This window comes from Cariama cristata, unplaced genomic scaffold (assembly GCF_000690535.1).
Source record: "Cariama cristata isolate BGI_N322 unplaced genomic scaffold, ASM69053v1 scaffold12160, whole genome shotgun sequence".
Classification (NCBI taxonomy): domain Eukaryota; kingdom Metazoa; phylum Chordata; class Aves; order Cariamiformes; family Cariamidae; genus Cariama; species Cariama cristata.
Genome location: NW_009593034.1, coordinates 42,689 through 65,561, shown reverse-complemented (window position 1 = coordinate 65,561; position 22,873 = coordinate 42,689). Strand labels below are relative to the sequence as shown.

The 22,873-nt window shown below is 41.4% G+C and overlaps 1 protein-coding gene across 1 annotated transcript in view; it reads left to right on the top strand.

The window, feature by feature from the left end:
- SORBS1 (sorbin and SH3 domain containing 1) overlaps positions 1 to 22,873 on the top strand; it is a 70,638-nt gene that overhangs the window by 9,471 nt on the left and 38,294 nt on the right. The window contains exons 5-11 of the mRNA XM_009708757.1: positions 2,401 to 2,772; positions 5,695 to 5,842; positions 10,984 to 11,013; positions 15,296 to 15,471; positions 16,252 to 16,315; positions 21,958 to 22,009; positions 22,124 to 22,249. Of these exons, the coding sequence (XP_009707059.1) occupies positions 2,401 to 2,772; positions 5,695 to 5,842; positions 10,984 to 11,013; positions 15,296 to 15,471; positions 16,252 to 16,315; positions 21,958 to 22,009; positions 22,124 to 22,249 (968 nt within the window). The remainder of the gene's footprint in view (positions 1 to 2,400; positions 2,773 to 5,694; positions 5,843 to 10,983; positions 11,014 to 15,295; positions 15,472 to 16,251; positions 16,316 to 21,957; positions 22,010 to 22,123; positions 22,250 to 22,873) is intronic.

Sequence of the window (22,873 nt, the reverse complement as noted above, 5' to 3'; positions counted from 1 at the left end):
AGGAATGCAGGGAGCTACTGTTCACTAGGTGGGTGTTTTGATTCTCTTCCTTTCAGCAGTTTATAGTTTTCAGCTACTGGAACAAAGCAATAAATAAAATGAAACCTCTCTATTGCTAAGATATTTTACTTCAAAACAGGTTGACTTTGAGAAAAAAAATCACTGTAGTTGAAGTTACAGTCGGCAGGCAGTTGTGGAGTTAGCAACCTATATGTTGCAAAGAACCAAAACCAGTAAAGCTTTGTTTTTTATTACTTACTAGAAGCAGGATTTCTCTGTTGGTGATCTTTATTCGGGAGGCAAATTCCTATGAACTCAGTTCCTCAAGAAACTTAATTGTTCTGGTCTTCCTGAAAGCATTTGCAGAACTTAAAAATCCTGAAGAGAATTCAAGAGCTAGCTTTTAGAAGGAAGAAATGCTGACTTTTTACTTAGCCAGCTGTGGCAGGCTATAGTATTCACATGATGTCTGCTTTCATTAGCAGTGGTGAAACTTTGCAACATTCATTTTCTGGCAGTGCGCTTAACATGCAGAGGTGACCTAGAGCTCTGAATTTGGCCTTGCAATTCTAATGTCTGCAGTGCTGGGAAGTATTTAGTTACGCAGGCATAAGCCTGGGTTTAGTTAGCCAGGATGTTAAACCTTGACTCAGGCTTTCCCAGGGGCATGGTGGGTGTTGCTGTGCAGACCTCTTAAAACAATACAGTACTGAGATTTATTTACCCCAGAGGGAGAAACATATAGGCAGGGACTTGAGAGGTGGGTAAAGTTTGCATGCTGCAGTGAGCAGTGCTAAGAAGGAGAGAATGTGTGAGATGATGTATGTGAATGAGTTCTGTACTGGCCTTCCAGATACTGTATTTGCTTTTTATTCTTGCTGTATTAAAACCTTAACCCAAGTCTAATGACTGAATTCATTCTTCAAATTATTTTTTTTGTCCTTCTTTTTTCCTTTCATTTGGTGCTGCTTCCTCTCTTCCTCTCTTCCTTCTTGACTCTGCCTGGGCAGGCCCTTGCTCCTCCCCGTCCTCCTCTTCCCAAAGAGGAAAGCTTTGCATGGCGTCCTCGCACTGACACTAAAGGGACCAACCTGTTGCCAGTGCCCATCATGGACTGCGTGTACCTGAATGCACCCAAGCCTTATACGCAACGTGCATCACCAAATGCCAGTGCACGGTGTTATTTCTCATCACCTATGCCCTATGGGGCCATCCCCAGTGGGAAGCAAGGCTTGCCAGCAGGGCATTCTCCCTCTTCAGGCCCCAAAGATGAGGTGCATGCTGGGCAACCACTCTTGGAAAGTCGCTCCTCGTCAGATGCATCATCCATACAACACAACCCTGACAGAGCAGATCCCAGTAGTAAGGCTGGAATGAATTCCAGTCATAAGACGAAGGCGGATAAAAAGGTCACCAAACTATATGTAGCTTGTTTATCTAACAGCACTTGCTCAGCCACATCTGAAAATTCCACTGGCACCGCACATGACCCAGCAGCCAGCACCAGTTTGGGCGCTGAGCTCACTCAAGCACCAGCCACCGACATTGTTTCCTCTGTAACAGATACTGGAAAGTCTCTTCCTACTCCTACTCCTCCTCCTATTCCTCCCAGGCCGTACTTTTACGTTGTCCTCAGTAAAGACGCAGTTAGTTATGGTGCGGGCCAACCCTCCTGGACTCAGTCGTCACCTCCGCAAGCTGTGAGGGACAGAGTGCTAGAGCCCCAGAGCACAGCTGCCGCAGAGGACAGGATGAGAAAAGAGCCTTACCTTACTCAACAGCGGCAGCCACCATACAAGGCAATGGGACGCAGCATGGTACATATTTTCTCCATAACCTTGTTTTCTTTCAGCCGTGTGAACAGTTCTTTAATTCATTACAATGTTCCCTTAATGCTTTATTCCCCTCCTACCTAATTTCTGAGCACTCGTTGTGCCGCCTGAGCCTTGTGGTCTTCTACTCGATAATACTTAACACCCCATGCGCACCCCTCCCAACACTGATCTGTGTGTTTGTGCGTGTGTGGTGTTTGTCGGGAGGTGGATTGTTGGACTGGGCTGGTGAGGATCTTTCTATTTTAGGGAGGCGTAAAAGAAGCAAACTCTGTAATGTGATGGTTAGTGCTTCTCAAATGATGGGAATGCAGAGCTGATCTGTGGTTCGATTTAGCCTTACTGCACAGAACTGGAGAAGAGGGGTGGTGAGCGAAAGGAAGATTTCAGTGAAAAAACATGTATGTTTAGCCAGGGCTGCAAGACTGAAGAAATATGTCTCCCCAAGGGAAGAAAATCTTTTGGGGGTTTGTATCATTTTGGGTGCATCCTTGCATGACACTATATGGCTGAGTTAGATTAAAGTACGAATCTCCCCTGTTACATAACAACACGTTGTTTCCTACAGGATGCCACTGCCACCACCACAGCTCAGCCTGGGGTTATAGTAGTCCCCCTCCTCCAGGTTAATCCAGACAGACAGCAAGAAGGCAGCTCCAGCACTCCACCACCGCCTCTGGTTCCTTTTGGGCAAGGCTCCGTATTCCCTGAGACTGTTTCTCCTGGCTCACCCTTGACTTTTCCAACTCTAGACGATTTCATTCCCCCACATCTCCAGAGGGGTTCCCACCATAACCAAGCACCCTCCACATCTGGCACATTACCCTCTGTTTACCCGAAACTGCCATTCTTCTCATCGCCACCTTCACTTGTCCCTCCAGTCACAGGGGCTTTGCACAGGGGCTTGAAGCCTGAAATCACTGGAGTCATCTCACATACAGTAAGCTTGCCAAGTACCCTCCTTGCCCTTTTCCTAAATTTGTATTCCCAGATTAAAATTACTTTCTCCTTGCAATACTAAACTTGAGAGAGGAGTGATGACTCACTCCCTCCCAGCAGCATGACAACTGAAACCTTGTTTATGTCCTGTGCTAGTGCATGCGTGTTGCCTGCCTTGTGCAGCTTTGAACTTTCTGTTGACTTCTTGCAACAACATTTGACTGTCTCCCTTTGTGCCCATTCTGCTAGGTAATGCATACTTTAAGAGTCTTCACAGGATTTGCTCAGGATAATGAATTCTGTATAAACAGAATAGCTGCAACTAAACTGATCTCTTCAGGCTCTTTTAATAGCATCCTTAATTGTGTTTGAATAACATTTAAAGCAGCAATAGCAGACCAGTTAAAGGTTAGGGCTGACTTTCTGTTCCATTTGGAGCCACAAGACTGTATGGTCTCTACACAGATCCCTGGTGAAATCAGTGTAAGATTGCTGCCTGTATCCAGTGATCTACGAGCAATAATACAAGTTACTGAACTAAGAGTATTCCAAGCATGTAGGTGCTATGGGATAGATTAGGGGGAGAGTGTCTGGTTTGTAATTGCTTGTCTTTGAAAATTTTGAAGAATTCAATCCGCAACAGTTTTAACCTGGAATTTACTGTGATATTCTCTGATTAGGTTTTGTTTCTCACTAAGCTCATCACCTGTCTTAAAAACATTAAGCTCATAACCTGTTTTAAAAAACCCTCAAGGACAAGGAGGAAAAGTTAAAGTTGCAGAGGAGGCAAAAAGTAGCTGACCCTCCTTGTACTGGAAGTCTTACAACGACCATTATTTTTTGTATGGTTGCTTGTAAGGACTAGTAAGAAGTTCAACTGAAACCCTCTCCTCTTGTGATGATGCTTTCTCTGCCTTCTGGCTCTATAGGGATCTAGCAAACAGGCATGTGGAGGGGAAAAAAGAAAAAAACAACCAAGGATAATATTTTCAAAAGTTCTAAGCATTGACCTTTTTGTTTCTGTTGAAATTGGAGGGGTTTACTGCAGAGAGCAATGAAAGTTTGGGGGTTTTGTTTGGTGTGTTGTTTTGTGGTTTTTTTGTGTTGTTTTTTTTTTAATGGAGCCCATCTGCAGGCTCCAGAAAAATTCAGCAGACATCCAAATCATAGAGGAGTAGTGGAAATTTTGTTGTACCTGATTTTCATTAGATGAGAGTTTTGAAGCGTTTTTGGGCATGTTCACTTCAGGCATGTAGTCACAGAGCTGTTTTCCACAATTATTTAAATGGTCTTTGTTCGCCCACTTTGGTGACTTAGCTGGGGCTGCTGAGCCTATCCTGATCTGACATCGCTCTTCTTGGAGGGATTCTTTGTATTTTAGTTATCAAAGTGAAGCTCAAACCCAACTCTCTCATACTTCTCCCTGATTCCCACTCCTTTCCCCAAATTGCATTGTTTGGAATATTATCACAGCCAGCATAATGGGGCTGGGTCTCTCTTTTAGGAACATCTATTTCTGAAGATGATTGATTCTTTTCTGTCCTCGTAAAATGTCTATGGTCTGATTGGATGCTGCTTGGAGCAAGATCCCCTCCATCCAGCAGAACAGGATTCTTCTTCCCTATTTCCCTTCTAGGTTGGAGAGACTGTAGATGCTTGTTCTGATTATGGCCAATTCTCACTATGATTTATCTCTGAGCTCTGGTGCCAGGCCTCGCTCTGGCCCCTGTTCAGCTCCCTGACTGATCCTGTAAGTCCTTTTCCCTGATGCTGGTGGGTATGAAGGGCATTGAGTTGCACTTGGCTAGAAAAGCTAGGAGTAGGGATTCTTCTGGAGCAATATTCTCTGCATATTCAGGTTTTTTTTTAATAGCGATGAAAATCACCCTGAATGCTCAGCTCCATTTTACAGATCAGTGGCTTGCAGCATTTCGGTCTGACAGTGGAGTAGCAGGAGTGCAGAAATCTGGTACACTGTTCCATAGTGTCTTTGTATGGATGCTCGTTCCCCGTTAATGGTAATTGTGTGTCCAAATTCCTTAAGAAGCTTTGAAAAATCTCAACCTAAACTGACACACACAGTCTTAGTTATCATCCCTTCTTTTTCTTTTCCCCTTACTACCAACAAAAGCCTGGTATCTCTGGACTGAGATTTTTCAAAGTTTAACTAGTTTTTAAAGTCTGCCTGCTGACACAGCCTGTACTTCTACAGAACAACCAGAACTGTGGTGATACCAGAGGTGGGTTTGAGATAAGCAAATAATGGAGCTGGATGCTTTAGGAGAGCAAGAGCAGCTTGCTATCTGTGTTCCAGCAGCAAAGCCGTGTTCAGTATCTTCCTTGCTAGAGTCCTACTTTTTACCCTCTATCAGTTTTCGGTTTTTTATTTCATTATTTTAACAAGGTAGGTGTCACACTGTCTCCTGAGTGATGGTGCTAACCTTATTCCTTGAACCTTCCTTACCGAACCAACTGCAGTAACAATGTTTCACTCCAGAATTGCATGAATTTTGCATGTCTGACTTCTTGCTGTGAAAGGAATACTTTTAAAACAAATGGTTGTGTATGTATGTGTCAAGGGAAAGACGTCTGCATTTTCCCCCCGAACCAGATTTGTTAATTTCTGGCACCCTGTGTTTGCTCCAGAGAGTCTGCCAGATGAATTTAGTGCCTCCTTCTGGGGCTGGAGTTGTGAAACCCAACACCAAATAATTATAGTACTGCCTCAGCAAACTAATTGCATTAACAACGAGCAGGGTACGTACAAGGAGCAGGGTAACACTCATGCTTATGCCTTTTTTACTAAAATTTGCTGTGATTATGCTTCTCATTCAGCTTAAAACGTTTTGGGTTTTTTCTTCCAGATTTTCTCAGCATAGCAGCGTTCTGCATGCTGCTAATGATGTGTTGCTCTCCTTTTCAGGACTCAGGTCCTGTGGTAAATGAAGTGCCCCAGCCTGGCACTGGCACTGACTATCCGACCTCCTTCACTTCAATCAACAAGTCTTCCTCTGCCTATCCCTCTACCACAATTGTCAATCCCACTATTGTCCTCTTGCAGCACAATCGAGGTAAGGAGACTTGCATGTAGATATTTGTGGCTCAAACTGAGCAACCTGTTATGCTACAAGGAACTGGAGACTCTGTGCCCCATGGATGATTTTAAATCCAGACTACTAAGAGCTAACAAAGCTGCCTCCAGAAAGTTGTAGTGACTGGAGCATGCAATAGGTAAGTAAGAGGTTAGAGGCATGGGACAGTGCCTACTTTTTCTAATTAAAACCTGTGGATCAGAAGCTACTCTGAGGTTGGGGGAGAGGTTTATAACTGGGCTATGGACATATGAATAAGTTATTGCAGGGTAACAGCTTATCCTCCGTCAGGTGTCCTGTCATGGTGGAAAAGGGTGTATGCTTGCATCTATCTGTCAGTAGAAGCAAGGTAGCTTGAGGTAGGTTCTCCATCACTGGAAAAGAGGATGTGTTACTTCTCAGCTACTGCAGTGAGAAAGCAGCCATGTTTTCAGTTACTGTGGGAGAGATTTGACCTCTGAATTCTCAGCAGAATTTACCCAATAATTAATAATCTGTTTGCCCGTAAGTTTGAACTTAGCAATTTCTTCCTCTATCCAGAAGTGGATCAACTCAGACTCATGCTGTAGTAGTCCTTGAGCTCTGGCTTTGCATATGAACAAAACAACCTTGTTTGAACACTCCCTATTTACTAGTCTAAGCCTTTCTCTGCCTCACAGCAGCTCCCTCTAAATGGACAGTTGCATCTCTTTACCTCTGGCATTAGAGGGAAACTTTGCATCTCCTTTTTAGGTCTCCTGATAGACTGGCATTACTGCAGCCTTCCAGTTCATTGTGCATTGCTAAAGATTGTAGCTTATAGAGGGCCACACAGATGCAGTCCAATTTGCCTTGGTTTCCAGGGGACTTAGGAAACTCCAGGACAAGCAGATTCCAATCTACAATGCTATGATTTACCTTTTGCAAAGGCGGGGCGGGCAGAGGGGCATCAGAAAATAGGAGCATGGCCTGCACTGCTCATATTGTAGTCATTCTAATTACAGGTGTGTGTTGATATGCTTCTTTGTAGCCCCTCATGTATTTCTTTTCAGTGTGTTTTAAAAACAGACTTCAGTCTTTGATCCTGAAGATAGTGTCCTCACTGTAGCCCAGCTAATTATAGGGGTAACGAGTGGGTTATCTCTTCCTTTTTGCCAGCATCTGAAGCAGCTTTGCATATGTGCTTCTGAATGAGGGTGTTAGGATTCCTCAGCTGCTTCAGGAGGAGAAAATACTATGTGAGGCAGCCTTTTTTTTTGTCTCAAAGCTTTTTGTTGACTTTCTTGAGGTGGGTTTCTTTGATTTTCGCATTAAATCTGGAGCATTTCATTGTGTACCACACAAGGATATTTTCTCTCTGTACGTTTTAAGAGCACAAGAGACAAATCTGTATAATATGATGATCCATACATACTGGCTCTGACACAACTGATGTCAAATTGTTCTGTTTACTAATTACCTTCACAGTTAACAGTTTGTCTTGTCTGCATAAGTCTTGCCTCTGACTATTAGCACTCATGATATTGTATCCTGATAGACTGAAATCCATGTCTTGTCACATTTTTGCTGACTCTTGACATAGATCATGGCCTGATAAGCAACTTGATTGAGTCTGTGAAGTATCTCATTCTAATGCGTGTTTTTCAGTCTTTATTAGTCAAACTTGTAATTTGCGAGAATCATATTGAACTGGTTTGACAAGACATCTTAGTCATAAATCTGTATTGACTGACATTGCATGTGTCATACTATGTATTTATTAGTAAAATCCCATATAAGTCATTACAGTATTTTTTCTGGCATTATTGTCAACTTGACAGACAGATGTCCCAGCCATCACACTAATGCTTTTCAAAAGTTGTCACAACATTTGGTTTTTTCCTTGTCCTGTGGAGTTTCCTTTGTATTCCAAGACATACTGAGGATGAATGTTAGCAGTCCAATGAACTGTCCTCTCCATAACTGTCCTCTTTAGAGCAGAAAACTGCTCTAAAACTCTTCAGAACAGTTTATATGAACGTGCTAATTTTTCAAGCATCTAACCTCAGTTTTCTTTCTGCATAGTTCTTAGTTACTGTTGAAGTGGAAAGTATTTCTCCATCAGGCGGGAGGATGTCAGACTTTTTTCTTTTTTTTTTTTTCCCCAAATGCAGAATGGTAATAGTAATTGGATATGTAATCTTTTCTGCCCTCTTACCAACAGTTCCACTGTGCCTATTTGGTGAAAGAACAAGATCATTGCTAGGTGTCTGTTTATTCTTCATGTACCTCAAAACCTATTTTTGAGTCTCCGAGACATTCTGTTAACTCTTATTTCCATTGTCATTTTCTTTCACTTCCCAGCATATGTTACCTACTCATAGGTATACATTTTCTTAGTTTTCCGTCTTTTTATGTGTTGAGGGTTTCTTACAGTTCCTTATGCTTCCATTCCTATCTAGGTTTTATCCCAGCATAGCATTAAGTTTTCTTTTTGCTAACTTAGTGTTTTTAAATGGTTCTGAGATCTTAGTTACCTATTACATTTCTGTCCTGGCTGACGTGATTCATATTTGGTTTCATCTTTATGGACCTTATCTATTCAAAACTGGTTTGGTCTCACGGCATATAACAAATTGGTACTAGGTTGTGATCCACCTTCCCCTGAATGGTTAATTATGTTTTGTGCTGAAATCAGTTCCTTCATGTCAAGATGAGGTTTAGTATAAATTCCTCTTGTGTGCTATGAAATACCCTCTGAATTAGAAATTTCAAGGTCATTTTAATGCTGACAGTCTGAGATCTCCAGTAGTTTAGTTAGTCTTCCAGATGGATAATGTGACTTGCTTTCTCTTCAGTGGATTATTGATTGCTTTTTAAGGAGCTGGTTATCTTATTCTCTGGAGTGACAGTTGTAGCAGACATCACCAACTGTCCTATTTTGTGCTTTATCTGCTAGCTCATTAACCTTTAAGCATATAAGACCCTTTGATTTGAAAGTATCAGAGACTTAAAAACAGGTAATGGCATTTGAAGTGCAGAAACTACAGTATATCCTTTTTTTGTCTGGTTGATCTTACTCAGTAAGTTGTGATGAGAGATCTCACAAATTTTTCTACTGGATTTCAGTAATACCAACTGAATAAGATTTATGCTTATAAACAAGTCATTTCAGATCCTTTTGTTCGTTCCTAGCACCAAGGTAAGAATTTCTTCCTTCATATCTGTTGGTGCCTTGATTAATTTTCTTTCTGACATTTTTATTTTGCACTAAACATGTACTCGAATACTTGTTTCCTCTTCCCCTTTTGTTGCTGGTTTCAAGTCTTAGTCTTCTCCAGTGCACCCTCCTATGGGAATTCTGAAGGCATCCATAATCGTTCCTTCACTGTTGCCAGCAGTTATATTCCTCTGCTTGACCCTTTCTCCTGGAAGGCTGCAAGTTTCTGGCCTTTGCTTACAGTCCCAGGACACAAGATCAAGGGTGAAAGGCTCAGTTAGCTGGCGTGTGCCTGGGGCTGCAAGCTGGCTCTGGTCAGGCAGGAAAGTGAAATAGCAGATGCCTCCTGCTCCTTCCGCTTCTGTCCATCAGCAGCTCTTTCCTACTCAGAGACATAAGTGAAAAGGGAACCAGGGAACCTCCACTTCATGTAAAAAGTACTTTTTTTTCTTCATGAAAAGTCTATTCATCGATTATATTCTCTCCCTTGTGGAAGAAGAGATAGGAAAGAGCTCTCAAGCATCAACTCTTTAAATCACGTGTTTTTGACAGGCGACCTTAGTGATTGCAGTTCTACACAGTGAAGGTGATGGCTGAAGCTGAGACCATCCTCACTCAAATCTTTTCTCCTATCTTATAATACAGCAGCCTACTCCTGATGGCCTGCTCAGAAGAGTGAACCCTGCAGCAGGTGGTTCCCATCTACTTTTCAGGTTCAGATTGCTAACCCTTCCTTTTACTCATTGCACACAGCGGGTTGTTTCCATGTTGGCAGCTATCATGTGAGCGCAATGCACGTGAACAGCTTGCCATCGATGGTTAGCAGAGCAGAAGTGCTGGGGTTAAAGAACAAAGTTCATAGGTATTGTTAAGGGAGCTGCACTTAGTGAGGAGAAATATTCATCTCCCTTGCTGAGATGATCCACTTAGTACAAGTATCTAGTGAAGGTGGGTTCTGCTAGCAAACAGCATACACCTGGAGGATTGTTACCTACTGCAGACTTGCTTGGCAAGTGTCCCGTGCTGCCTCAAAGCACAGTTATTTCCTGGGCAGGCATTGCATGGCATGGTTTAATATGAATATATAACAAGTGTGATTAATATATTGAAGTTTTGAAATCTTTGCATTAACAATATAAGCTTTCAAGAGTGTTTGTGTTTTATATGTCAGTAAAATAGTTTGTTCTTTTCAAATGGCTTTCATGCTTTAAATGAAGGGATTAATTGCTAGGGAGTAGAAAGAGCAAAGAACAGAGAGCTAAGAATTCTTGGTTTATTCCCAGCTGTGACTTGGGCAAGTCATTTGGGCGTCCCTTTAGAAAGCAGCTGTGAGCATCAACTTTAAGGTGGTCAAACACACTGGAAGATACCGCAAATATCCCAGTCTGGGAACTCGGGAATGAAAGGCCCTAAACCAAGGGGAACTTTCTGAGAATCAAAGCCTTAACCAAGCTGTGTCTGTGCGCAAATCACTGAATCTGTGACTCGGTAGTATGTGATGAGACTCAGCAAGTACCAGCAATGACTCAATCCTTTCCTATATCCCTTCGAAATGCTACAGCATTATTGTTTCAAAAAGTACTTCAGGCTAATGGTAACAGAGTTAGTTGTCAAGTTGCTTGAGCCTTTACTGTAGTTTTCCAAATTGTCTCCCGTCCAACTTTTTTCATTCTCTGATGTTAATGAAAAAAAAAGCTCTTTGCAAATGTATCAGTCACTGTATCATGAGATTTGTATTATTCCATGAGGCTGTTGTGTGGAGAAGGGACTGTGGGCTGTCACTTTGGCAGGGTATTTGAAAACAGATTCTCTCCAGCAGCTGCTGCCGTTCTGTCTACAGCATATTTCTTGCCTGTCAGAATGCAGCACCAGAGCACTTGCTGTTTATGTCTCACCCATTTGTTCTGTATTTCTTTTTGTTTTGTTTCTTCCTATACCACAGAACAGCAAAAAAGGCTTAGTAGCCTGGCAGGTATGATGTGAAAGGTCTGCTACCTCCCAACTGCTGCCTGTGCTGGAGCAAAGCTGCTGCTTTGTTAGCTTGTGGAGTACCTTTAGCAAACACACTTCCCAGGAACTGCAAAGGAATCAGTATAAATATTTGTCCTGGCTTAGTCCAGGTCACTGAATGTTTGATTTCAGTCTTTTCTCCAAATGCTACCTGTGTCAGTATGTTAACACTATGTGTTAATATACCAAAACCCTAAATTACTCATCTGTTCCTCCTAAGTCATAAGATTTACATACAGTTTGATTGTTCTAGCTGACTTTTGGGGCTGCCTTTTCTGCCTTTAAGTTTATTCCCTTGGGGCATATTCTCAAATTTCACTACATAGCAATTAGAGCTAGTCTTGCTTGTGGTGAGGGGAGAAGAGGAGAAATAAAAATCACAGAATCATCAGGGTTGGAACAGACCTCTGGAGATCACCCAGTCCAACCCCCCTGCCAAAGCAGGTTCACCTACAGCGGGTTGCACAGGATCACAACCGGATGGGTTTTGAGTATCACCAGAGAAGGAGACTCTACAACCTCTCTGGGTGGCCTGTTCCAGTGCTCTGCCACCCTCAAAGTAAAGATTTCTTTCCTCGTATTAAGATGGAACTTCCTGTATTTCAGCTTGTGCCCAGTGCCCCTTAACCTGTCACTGGGCACCACTGAAAAGGGTCTGGCTCCATCCTCTTGACATCTAGCCCTAAGGTATTTGTAAGTATTGATCAGATCTCCTCTCAGGCTCTTCTCCAGGCTGAACAGACCCAGTTCCCTCAGCCTTTCCTTGTAAGGTAGATGCTCCAGACCCCTTATCATCTTTTTTGCCCTCCACTGGACTCTCTCCAGTAGTTCTTTGTCTTTTTTGAACTGGGGAGCCCAGAACTGGACACAGTATTCCAGATGTGGCCTCACCGGGGCAGAGCAGAACGGGAGGATAACCTGCCTCAAGGTTATTAATCAGTATTTACATGACTCCAAGAGCGGAAGTATTTGTGCCAGATGTCAAGAAACAGATGATAAAATCGTAGTGTGCAAGTCTGCACGTGTGCTGCCACCCTTCTCTCGCTGGGCAGCTCTCTGCTCTTGCAATGAGTGTGAGAGTCTCTCCTTGAAAGAAGAGCAAGTTGTTTTCCTGGTCATCTTTCTGTTCCCACACCCCAAATAGAAGTATTTCAGCCTGCAGTGGGCGTTACAGGAGCAATGCATTATGCACCAGTGACCCATATGATTATTCTTTGGTTATGGTCATGGTGGGGTAAATGGAGAGGTGGTAGAGAAGAGAGTCACAGAGAGTGCCTAAGCACTTTAAATATCACAAATAGAAACACGGGGAAGCCAATACTGCATGCTTTTGCTCTTCTGCATGGGCCCTGGACTAGCAGACCGTGCCCCATGAGAACAGCATCTGCCCATGAGGCAGCTGCTGAGCTGGTCCAGCTTCATCCACCAGGTTCCTTCAGCTGCAGCACCAGCCTGTCCCTCCTCTCTCCTGCCACCCTGCTGAGGTGACAGGCTGCATAACAACTTACACTGGTTTCTCTCAGGTCCTTCCCTTAGTGCAGGTGTTGTCTCATCTGACACCACTCAGCTGCAAGTTTAACACCTGTCTGCAAGGCTGGACGGAGGTATCCTGTTGGTTTTCCCTTTCGCAAGGTGTTTCCCTTCATTATCAGGAACTCCTTTGTTTTCTGAACTAGAGAGAGCCACAGAGCAGTTTGTTACAGCCCAAATGATCCTCAGTCTGGGAGAATGAAGCACATTGTAGCACAGCTGGGTCTGTACCTGTTCTCAGTGTACTGAAACAACCACACAAAGCTGCTGGCTGCCATCTCTCCCCCTACTTTTTCTGTCCTCTTGGTCAGAGCAGTAAAACTCTCTTGCTGTGCAACCCCATGTATTGCTGCTGCTCTTGCAAAAGGATAGCTAAGGTGCCATGGAGTGCACTGACTGGTGCATTCTGGTTATCTGGCTGATTAGGCACCAGATTTAGCGCTCTGATTTTTGAATACCTCAAAGCCTAGTGTATAACTCCATAAACTCTTTTTAAATCATTGGAGCTGCATGGCGAATAAGTCAGTGTGAAACTTAGCCATTATTTTCCAAGTTGTAGGGTATTACAGGAAATTTGTGGTGAAAGATGTCTGCTTTAGATCCTCGCTCTGCAAAGACACCCATGCAGCAGGTGTCTGTTTGCAGTATCAGCTGAGCAGCCAAACTGGACCAGCAGCTAAGTTGGTCCTCTTGGTTGAGTCCTGTGGACCTAGGCAGGACTTACCTGGCAGAGTGCACAGGGAAGGCTTGCCCTAATACAACTTGTGCTGTCAGACAGGCCTTTCCTGTCACCAAGTTTGTCAGTCCAGCACCTTCAGCCAGTTCTAAGTGCACTCCAAAAAATATTTTTGAAAACTCATTCAAAATACTTTCAGCTAGCTGGTAGATTTTTTTTTTTCCCTCTGGTTATGCCATGCTAGATAGCTCCCAAACCTTGATGTTATAATGTTAAAGATGTGAATTTGTGGTTGGGAGATGGCTGGCACAGGCCAGGTGCTGGGTTTTATTTTTGCTAAAACATCAAAATAAAGATTTTACTTGGATCATGGCTGTGGCACTGGGAAATCAGATTGTGATGCATTTACCCTGTTGTTTACATTTATATTAGGTGTTTTTAATATTATCATCATAGTTTCAGAGGGGATCTACCTAGCAAATGGCCAACCACTTTTCCAGTGCAGGAAGCTAGGGAATCAAATAGAAATAATGTATATTTACCAGTCCTATTAGAGAAGGACTTTGTGACCTTCTCTGGCATTGAATTCTTTAGCCTGCAGAAAATAATGACTTTTCTAGACTAGAGGACTCAGGACTTGTGAAATCAGCAGTGACAATGGAAAGTAATGGAGGAAAGTTGTGACCTTTCCTAAAGTTTGCATCCTCTCCACGTCCATGAATGGTCTCATTTCGGTTGCTCTTTCCATGCTCTGTTCCTAGAGGCTTAGTAAGGAGTTTAGTAATGGACGTGGACCAAATACTTTCTGCAAAATGGAGAGCCCTGTACACCAGGGACAGGAAAGGACCAAAAGACAGTGCACACATTCACAGGGAGGGGAAATAGGATGAAGATGTTAAACAAGGATTTAATAGATACTTTGCCCCATTCTGAACAATTATAAGCATAATTTCATTTTTTCTTAAAGAGGAGGAAGACTTAAAGTTTGATGGTAATTTCGAGCCAACCACTCAAACCAAATCCTTCATATACTGAGTTTCGCAGGGCAGAATTGTGTTTGCTCAAGGTACCAACAGAGCAATGCTTTGTTATGCACGAGCCTTTCCTCTGCTAACTGCCCCTTTCATATTTCTGCACATTTAATGGCTTTGGGTAGTATGGTGATGTGCATGTGAATAAACATCTCTCTCTCTCTCCCCCCCCCATGCATGCAGTGATGTAAAAAGGATAGGACTTGGCAAAGTCTTGATGAGGCAGACTGTAAAATCACAGATATTTCCTCTCCAGAAAGTCCGCATAGAAAAAGTCCTCAGCAGAGCCTAAGTGTTGCTGTCCTGCAGCTGTCCAGGGCATAGTAGAGCTCCCTTCGTTCCTTGGCCAGTGGTGGTGGTGGTGCCTGCTGCTATGTGTGGGTGTCAGTCGGGCAGTGTCAAGGAATTCCAGGTGGAAGCAAGGTGGTCTGGAGCAATTAATTGTCTCCCCCCATCTTCATGCAGACTCATGTGCAAGAGGAATCATACGTATGCTTAAACAACAGCGGAATATGTTGTTTACAAACTCTGGTTAGGGCACAGAGATGAATTGGAAGCATCGTGTACTGACTAACAAATAGAATTGTCAGGCAGGTGAGTACAAGCTGTTAAAAAGTAGTGCCCCACTACCACATAGGATACTTTGTTAGATTGAAATCGCCAGCAGAAAAAGATGTTTAGGAGACTATTGCTGATGCTTTTTGATGAAGAATGAGATTACAGAGTCACTAATTATTCAAAAAGATATACAAATTTTCCGTTGTTTTACATGACTGCTGCGACTGTTATGAGGGGTGTGAAGGCAGCTACCTGAGCTAGCCTGCTTTTGCTGGCATCAAAACATTTTCTTGGTGGATTCCCTTCAGTCTAGATGTTAACCACAACTAGCAGTGACACAGTCTGTCTCATCAACTGCTTGCCAGGATTTTTGCCTTAAAATTAGAGTGGAATATGGTGATGCAGTGAAATGCTGGGATGAGATAAGAATCCCCTATTGTCATTTCCAGATTCAGTGCCAGACAGACTAGTTTCTGATAAAGTTGATTCAGCACTCATACGGGACAAGCCAGTTCAGGAAACAGTGCCAAGTGAGAAGAGGGCAATGGAAGAGAAGAGAAGCATTGTCAAGAGCCCTCAGCATGTGGCTGATACCTCCGTCGATGATATTGGCATTCCACTGAGGGTAAGACAACACTGAGCATGTGGTCAATGCACAAAACTTGGGCCAGATTCTGCCTACCTTATGACTTAGGGAATTCACTGAAGCTCCAGAGACTGCAGAGATTTAAGGGAAGATAGAATTCTAGTTCCAATGTATTTTATTATGAATGCTTCCATTTGCTATCAATGACCTGTTTCAGCTGCCTCAGGGGAAAAAAATTAAAAATTATTGTCTCTTTTCATCATATTTGAGAATACTGTTTTCTGCTCTTTTGTTTCATTCACAGCTAGCAGCTAAGGGAGAGTTTTGTCTCATTTTAACCGTCTTAAAGGCAGATATCTCTTTCATACAACAAGTTTAAGTTCATTCAGTGTTAAGGGGAAATTGTCATGAAAAGAATTACTAACCTATTCTTACAACTAGTGTCTGGAGTGACTTGAACACTAAATGTTTCTAACTGTCCATTGAATACTTAGGAAATCGGTATGTATGACTAAAATAGGCAAAGTGTCTTTTAGATGTCAAATCAGATTAATAAGCAAAACCATCCACACAATCTACAGTTCTACACAGGTTACAACCTACCTCTGCAAAGCTTGTGCATTATTAGTAACTTGACTGAAACCTGTAATTTCATTACATATGAAATTATGTATCTGAGTGAAATCACTCATATTTCAAAGTATTAATTTCACACAACCTTCATATAGCAGAGTGTAAACCTTTTTCAATGCTGGAAGATTTGTAAGAACTTTGAAAGGCTGGTAGAATTCATGGTTATGATATTTATTTTTCCAATAGAATACAGACCGATCGAAGGACTGGTACAAGACGATGTTCAAACAGATCCACAAGCTGAATAGAGGTACTGTAACACAGATGTTTTTTATTTACTTTAAAAGGACCACCTTGATAACATTTTGCTTCATTCATGTGAAGAATTGTACTGGATGTTAAATAAAAGGATTTTATGTTAACTAGTGTTTGCTCTGCACCACAGAACTCAACCAATGTATTTGAAATCTCTGAAGTCAAAGGTGAAAGAACAGTGAAGTCCAAAGAAAGGTCTGAGTTGTTCTGAAAGGTGAACTGCAGTGCCCTCATGAAATCAAGAGTATTATTTGAGATCAGAAGGCTGCTAATCATGCCATACTTAGAGAAAATAGATCCCTGAACTCCGGTTTTAGAAGCTAACCCTCCACCCCCACCCCCATTTTTAAAGAACAGTACATTACCACTGAAACTACTCTGTGCATAGGAGAAAACTTTTTACACTGTAAAGCTTTAGTACCTGCATAACAAAGCTTGATTTGAAGATCACTGAAACCAATGGAAAGGTTTCCATTGATTTTTGGTGAGTTTAGAATCTGAACTCTGTTTTTTCAAAACCTAAAATTTTCTCCTTTCAAAACCTAAAATTGTGGTGAGCATTTGCAAAGTTTGTAGTGGTGTACTCTCAGAGGATCCACTACTTTGGGGCATTTCTGTGCCTGGCTGCTGTTACATTCATATTCTTACTTTTGTGTGAGAAATGGCTGCGGTAGCATTTGCAAACTGAACCCTCTGAACAGCCTGATGTGCAGGCAAAAGCGATTCAGAGCTGTGCTTATATAATGAAACGTAGAGCATGCAAAACTGGAGCTGTATTTACTGCTGCAGGTGCTGTCATGATGAGCTTTATGCATAGATAAATGCTGTGTTGTATTGAATGGAATGAGGATTTGAGCTGTTTCCTAATCCCAGTGCTCCTAACAGAGGTTCTTCAGCTCAGCCAGAGCCCATGCTTCAGAAGGAGGAGAATGAGTTCAGTCCCCTTGACTTCCAGGATCTCTCACAGGGCCCAGACATGCAAGACAGCAACAAGCAGAGAGGCATCTAGGTTGTGTCATGCTAGAACATCAGCACAAGAGGGACTGTTCTGCAGTCAGCTTGTATGGATTCTTGTCTTGCCCTTCTTCCCCTTTAAATCTGTCCTCTCTGTTCTTTTTTGCAAATCACGTTCCTCTCCTTAGACACTCCTGAAGAAAACCCTTATTGCCCTACCTACATATTTCCTGAACTTCCTGAAATACAGCAAAAAACTGAAGGTACCAGAAGTTTAGTCAGAGTATCTGTTGTCTTGTGCTTTGAGTTAACTGTACTATAGCATCCTAATAGTAACTAGATTCAGGTTCTAGATTTGTGTTACCCATGTGTTACACTGGCTGGAAATTCAGTTATGCCCAGTATACCTTCCTGTGTGATGCGTAAAATAACTAAATCTTTACTAATCCGTTAATCTTTTTTTAAAGTATGATGCCGTTTACTCTAGTATTATTAAAGTAGGCAATAAAATCATAACGGTGATAGGAAATTGGGGGATGAAGCAGAACCTCCACTTCACTGTGGATAGTCTCAAAATCCACTGCTTTTCTCTGCTGCAGAAGACAATCCTTATTCTCCTACATACCAGTTTCCTGCGTCTACTCCTAGTCCTATCTCTGAAGGTAATCATAAAGGACCGTATATAATTTTCTGCACAAATGCTGCCTTACCCATTTATTTTCTTCCTGGAGTTTTTTCTAGTTGCTGAGCATTATGCTGCCTCATAATGATTTGCTGCACTCTAAGCATTGCCTTGACTGTATGATGCCTTTTTGCCTTTGCAGTGCTCCTCTGGCTTTGTAACTAGTATTTGACTAATGCTACAGACTTGAGGTTTGCTTGGTTTTGTGCGCTTATCAGTTGTATTTAGTCATGTGTGTGCAGTGATTATTTAACATGCCTAGAATGCTGACTTACACATGAAGATGTGGTTTAACTGAGATTTCTCCCACCCACCTTTCAGATCAATAAGTTTCTTTAATTATTTACTTCTGGTTTTGAATATTAACACAGTATTAGGGCCGGACCTAAAATGCCACTGAAGTCTATTGGTAAAAAGGCTGCTTGCTTCAGTGGGTTTTGGATCAGTCCCTCAATGTAGTCTTTTAAAATAAATATAACTTGGTAACACAGGTTCAGGGCTGGCCTTCGGTGCACTTGACCTATTTAGGCAAGGACAGATTTTCACAGTCTCATTGGCACATCTTGCAACTTGAAATAACGCTGTGTTTACCTTATCCTTTTCATGTGCTCAGCAGATTCCTTTAAACTTCATATACAAACCAGAATCCTTTGCAGTCATGTTTCAGCTATGGTGACATAGCATCTATTGCAGTGATAATCATGTAACTGTGTGCATATGCATGAAAACACTTACATATGAGAAACACTGGAATCTGCTGCACACATTGGACATGCAGACATTTCCTGACTGGTAAATTGTTGTTGGTGACAACCTTGTTGACTTGGTGCTTTGGTGTCACTTTAGATCCTGCAATTTAGGAACTTGCCTACTTAGCCTGTGCCTCAAGCCAACCCTGGTGAGACTGTTAATTAACAATTTCATTCAATGTTTATATTAAATGTCTGGTGAGTACTGTGCAAGAAGAAAGCATACATTACGGGTTCTAGCTAAGATGCTCAAAGAAGACTAGGAGATGTAAGGTGCATTTCACTGTTAAAATGAATGTGGACTAGTGTCATACAAGTATCTAAGATACTTGCTCATTTCTTGGTGAAACCTGTAGGTGAAGAGTCCTGTCTTGCAAATCATAATGCAGTGTAAATTATTTTCTATTGGCAGAATGGTGTGTGCGTATAGATGAGAAAGAAACGAAGAGTCTCAGTAACTAATTGATAAAGGAGTTTTACAGTGATAAAATTTTCTTGTTTGTAATGAAGTCCGAAAATCTATTTTGCTCTTGTCCAAACCAACATAGTTTACAAAACTAGTGATGATAATATATTAAGAGTCTGATTTCCCATAAATGGCCCATATGCACTTACAAATGTGCATATGAAAATAATTTGCTTGTTTAGGTAGTTGAAATTTTATTGGATCGAACACTTGCTTTTTATTCTCAATATGCTGGGAAATGTTTCTCTAATATTTGCTTGGATTTGTTCCTTGATAAGGAATCTGGAATATCTGATGATGTAGATGGGCTGGAGTGCATGTTTCATGTTTAGAAAACATTTCAAAGTTACATACTTGATGGCAAAGTGTTTATATAGAGATGGGTTGAAGCCTCAATTTCATACAATTAGTGTTGGAGTTTTTTGCTTTGCATTGATGCATAGGATCTAGAAACATCAAGATTTGGGTTCCCCTCTAAAATACATTCAGAGTCTCTAGAAATGCAGAGAATATGGCCAACCCATGAAAAAAAAAAACCTGCAGATTCTCTAGGAACTACAGGGGAACAGCCTCTTCTCGCTAAAGGAATCAGATTTTGAAATTACAAACTGGTGATACTCTGCTCCATTAAGGAGGGTCCTAGAGAGCCAGGAGATCTTGTTTTAATGCTCATCTCTGATTTACTCTTTAATCTTTATAAAGTCATTCCAGATTTCTGTGTTTCAGTATTCCTTGCTGTGAAAAGGGAAGAAATATAGATACTCTTCTTCATAAGATACTCAAAGAGACAAAACATGCTTGTTCTCCTTATTATTGTAGATACTAGATTATTAACAATCGGAAAATAGCACTTATCTGAAGTGAATATTTTGTTGTATGGTTTTCCTGTCTGAATGATGAGCTATAACAAATATTGATAGTTCTCTTCAAGTAAATAAACCAATTTTTTCATTGATCACTACTACTAAATAGGACTATGAGAGGTGAATGGATGTGAAGATAGTTTTAGACGTTTGTTCATCTGTATTTGTAGAGACCAAGAGTTTTGTGATTTACTAAGTATGTTGCTATCTGAATAAACCCTTCTTTTATATAGGAATACCAGTTAATTTTGTCAACAACTCAGTGCAATAACATCAAATAAATAAATATTTGTTTTCTGTCATTTAGAATTAAAATATGGGAATTGGCTTGAAAATTGACCCTCATTATTTTTTTAACCTGATGGTTATGATAATCACACCAGAGTCAATAACCATCTGTTTGGAACTTAAGCCTTCTAATTCATTCACCAAGAGAACTCAGCAGAGAGGCTAAAAGTAAAGACCTCTTTGAGCCTTCTTGAAAGGCTTGATTAAGGCTTGAGTACAATTTCAGGTCAGCTATGTTAGCCAGATTGTTTTTTTTCTAGCAGATAACATTGGATGTAACAACTGATTGATGTCCTCAAGAGAAGATCTGGAAATCATTTCAATCTGTTGATTGGCATCACTTAATTCACATAACACTTTTGTAGTATGTCCTTTTCCCATCTAGCTTATTCTAGCTTAATCTATTTTGTTTTTCTGTCTTTTTATCTCTTGTCACTTTTAATGGCTTCTTCACAGAGGTATTAGTAATACCTTTGCTCACAGTTCTCTTTGCAGTCATTGCATTGTACTTTCTGCATTTTGCCTTGGAAGTCCTGTAGATGTCTCATATACACATCCCTGCAAGTTTGAACTCTTCTCAGCAGAGAAAGGTGATGGGCCTGTGGGTCCAGTTCCCAGGTCTGATCCCAGCTTCCTCTGCTACTACCTGTGATTCATTGAAGATGCATTCCAAAGCCTGTTAAAGATGATGGAAAGATACCATTAGGTTTTTGATCAAGTCAAAGTCTCTCTGGCCATCACCTATAGAGTAGGGGATGGTAATGCTGCCATCCTCTCACCTTCTTTTTGGACACATCTGCCTTGTGCACTGTGCAGTACCACGTTACCTTTGAATAAGGCAGTATGTGTTTCCATGGCCCAAGGCAGCAGTTGTGTCCTGGGAACAACATTGCTGTGTTGATGCAGTGTAACACTTCACTGCCAAAGAGACAAGGTTGTTCAGCTTGGGGGCCAAACCACACCACTCAGTTACACTGATGTCGTTGCTAGCTCTTTTAGAGCTGCTTAAATATCTCTACTGCATTCTATAGGCATGTCTTTCCAATTTAAGAAGTAAGCTCTTCAGAACAAAGGTGGTCCCGTGGTGCAAGTATGCATGTGTCTCATGCCAGGAATCTTAACTGCGCTTAAAAGATAATCTGAGTCAGTGAACATACTTCAACTTAGTGTACAAGTTAAAGCAAGGAAGATGCCCCATTGATTATCATATATGATTGGGAGCAGGACTCCTCAGCTCTATTACTGTGTCTAGCACCTGAGGAGTTATTTTAGGCATATACTACAGCTTTTAGATCCTCTACTTATCTTTCAGCTTTTGATAAAATGGATCTAATAACCCATTCTGTACAGAAGTTTTGTGATAAAAAGTGATTGTTTTCTAAAGTGCTTTGAGAAGTTGAAGAAAGGTATTAATGTAAGTAGTATGTTAATATTTATGCCTAATCTAGGAATTATATTTAAATGCAATTTAAACCTCATTAGGATTTTCTTTTTTTGGGATACTCTCCCTGCGGTAAGTAGTGGGCATATCACTCAAATTATGGCAAATGTATTAGCAAAAGAAATGAAAAGTGTCTCTGATGCTGCTGCTTTGGAGCTTTTTCAGCTCACTTGCAAAATGCTTTTGTATTTCAGATGAAGATTCTGATTCATACTCTCCTCGTTACTCCTATTCTGAGGACAGTAAGTAATTCACATTTCTTGTGTAATCTGTCAAAGAGAAAGGGCATGTAAAGCATGTATTTTTTTGCCTCCTATCCAGTTCACCAATGTTCCTATATTTGACTTGTCCTACAGGCAGAACCCAGCTTTCAGTTCCCCGCTCCAAGAGTGAGACGGATTATATTGATTCAGAGAAGGTTGTTAAGAGATCTGCCACTTTGCCACTGCCAAGCCGTACTACTTCACTGAAATCAAGTCCAGAAAGGTGACCTGAACTAAGATATATTTGGATCAGTACTGGAAGAATCTCTGAAACCTGTGAATGGGAAGGGAACAAAGGTGGAAGCTTTAGGTCCACAACTCCAGTTAAACTTTTTTTGGGAAATGGAGATGTAGTTTTGACTCTGACTCTTCTACTAGGCAGCAGTGAACTCCTTCATTGTCACAGCCCAGTTTCCCATTTTGTCTGTCTCTCTCTTTACCAGGCATCCCACAGTCTGTTGCATAGCTTCCTGCCTGGGTGAGGATTGTTTCCCTGGGTGTCATGCTTATACAGTGCCTACCGTAGAGACACAGTGGAAAGTCTTGGCTCAGTGTGACACTGTAAAGGCACCTCAGAATACAAGCAAGTAGCAATAATTGTAGAGAAGAAAAATTTGGATTTATGTTGAGCCTTGGTAAAAGTTTTGTTATGTTTTCCATCTCTGAGGAGTCCTACCGATACGAATTTATTGGAAGTAGGTTCTAGTTAGCAGTGTCATTTCTGATCTTTCAAGATGACTTCCCTTCTGGTTTTTTGCTTTGTTTATTACCATCTATTTTAAACCTCTTTGTAACAGTAATGAATGTGTTTACCAAATGAAGAGAAAGGAGAATGAGAAATGAATGT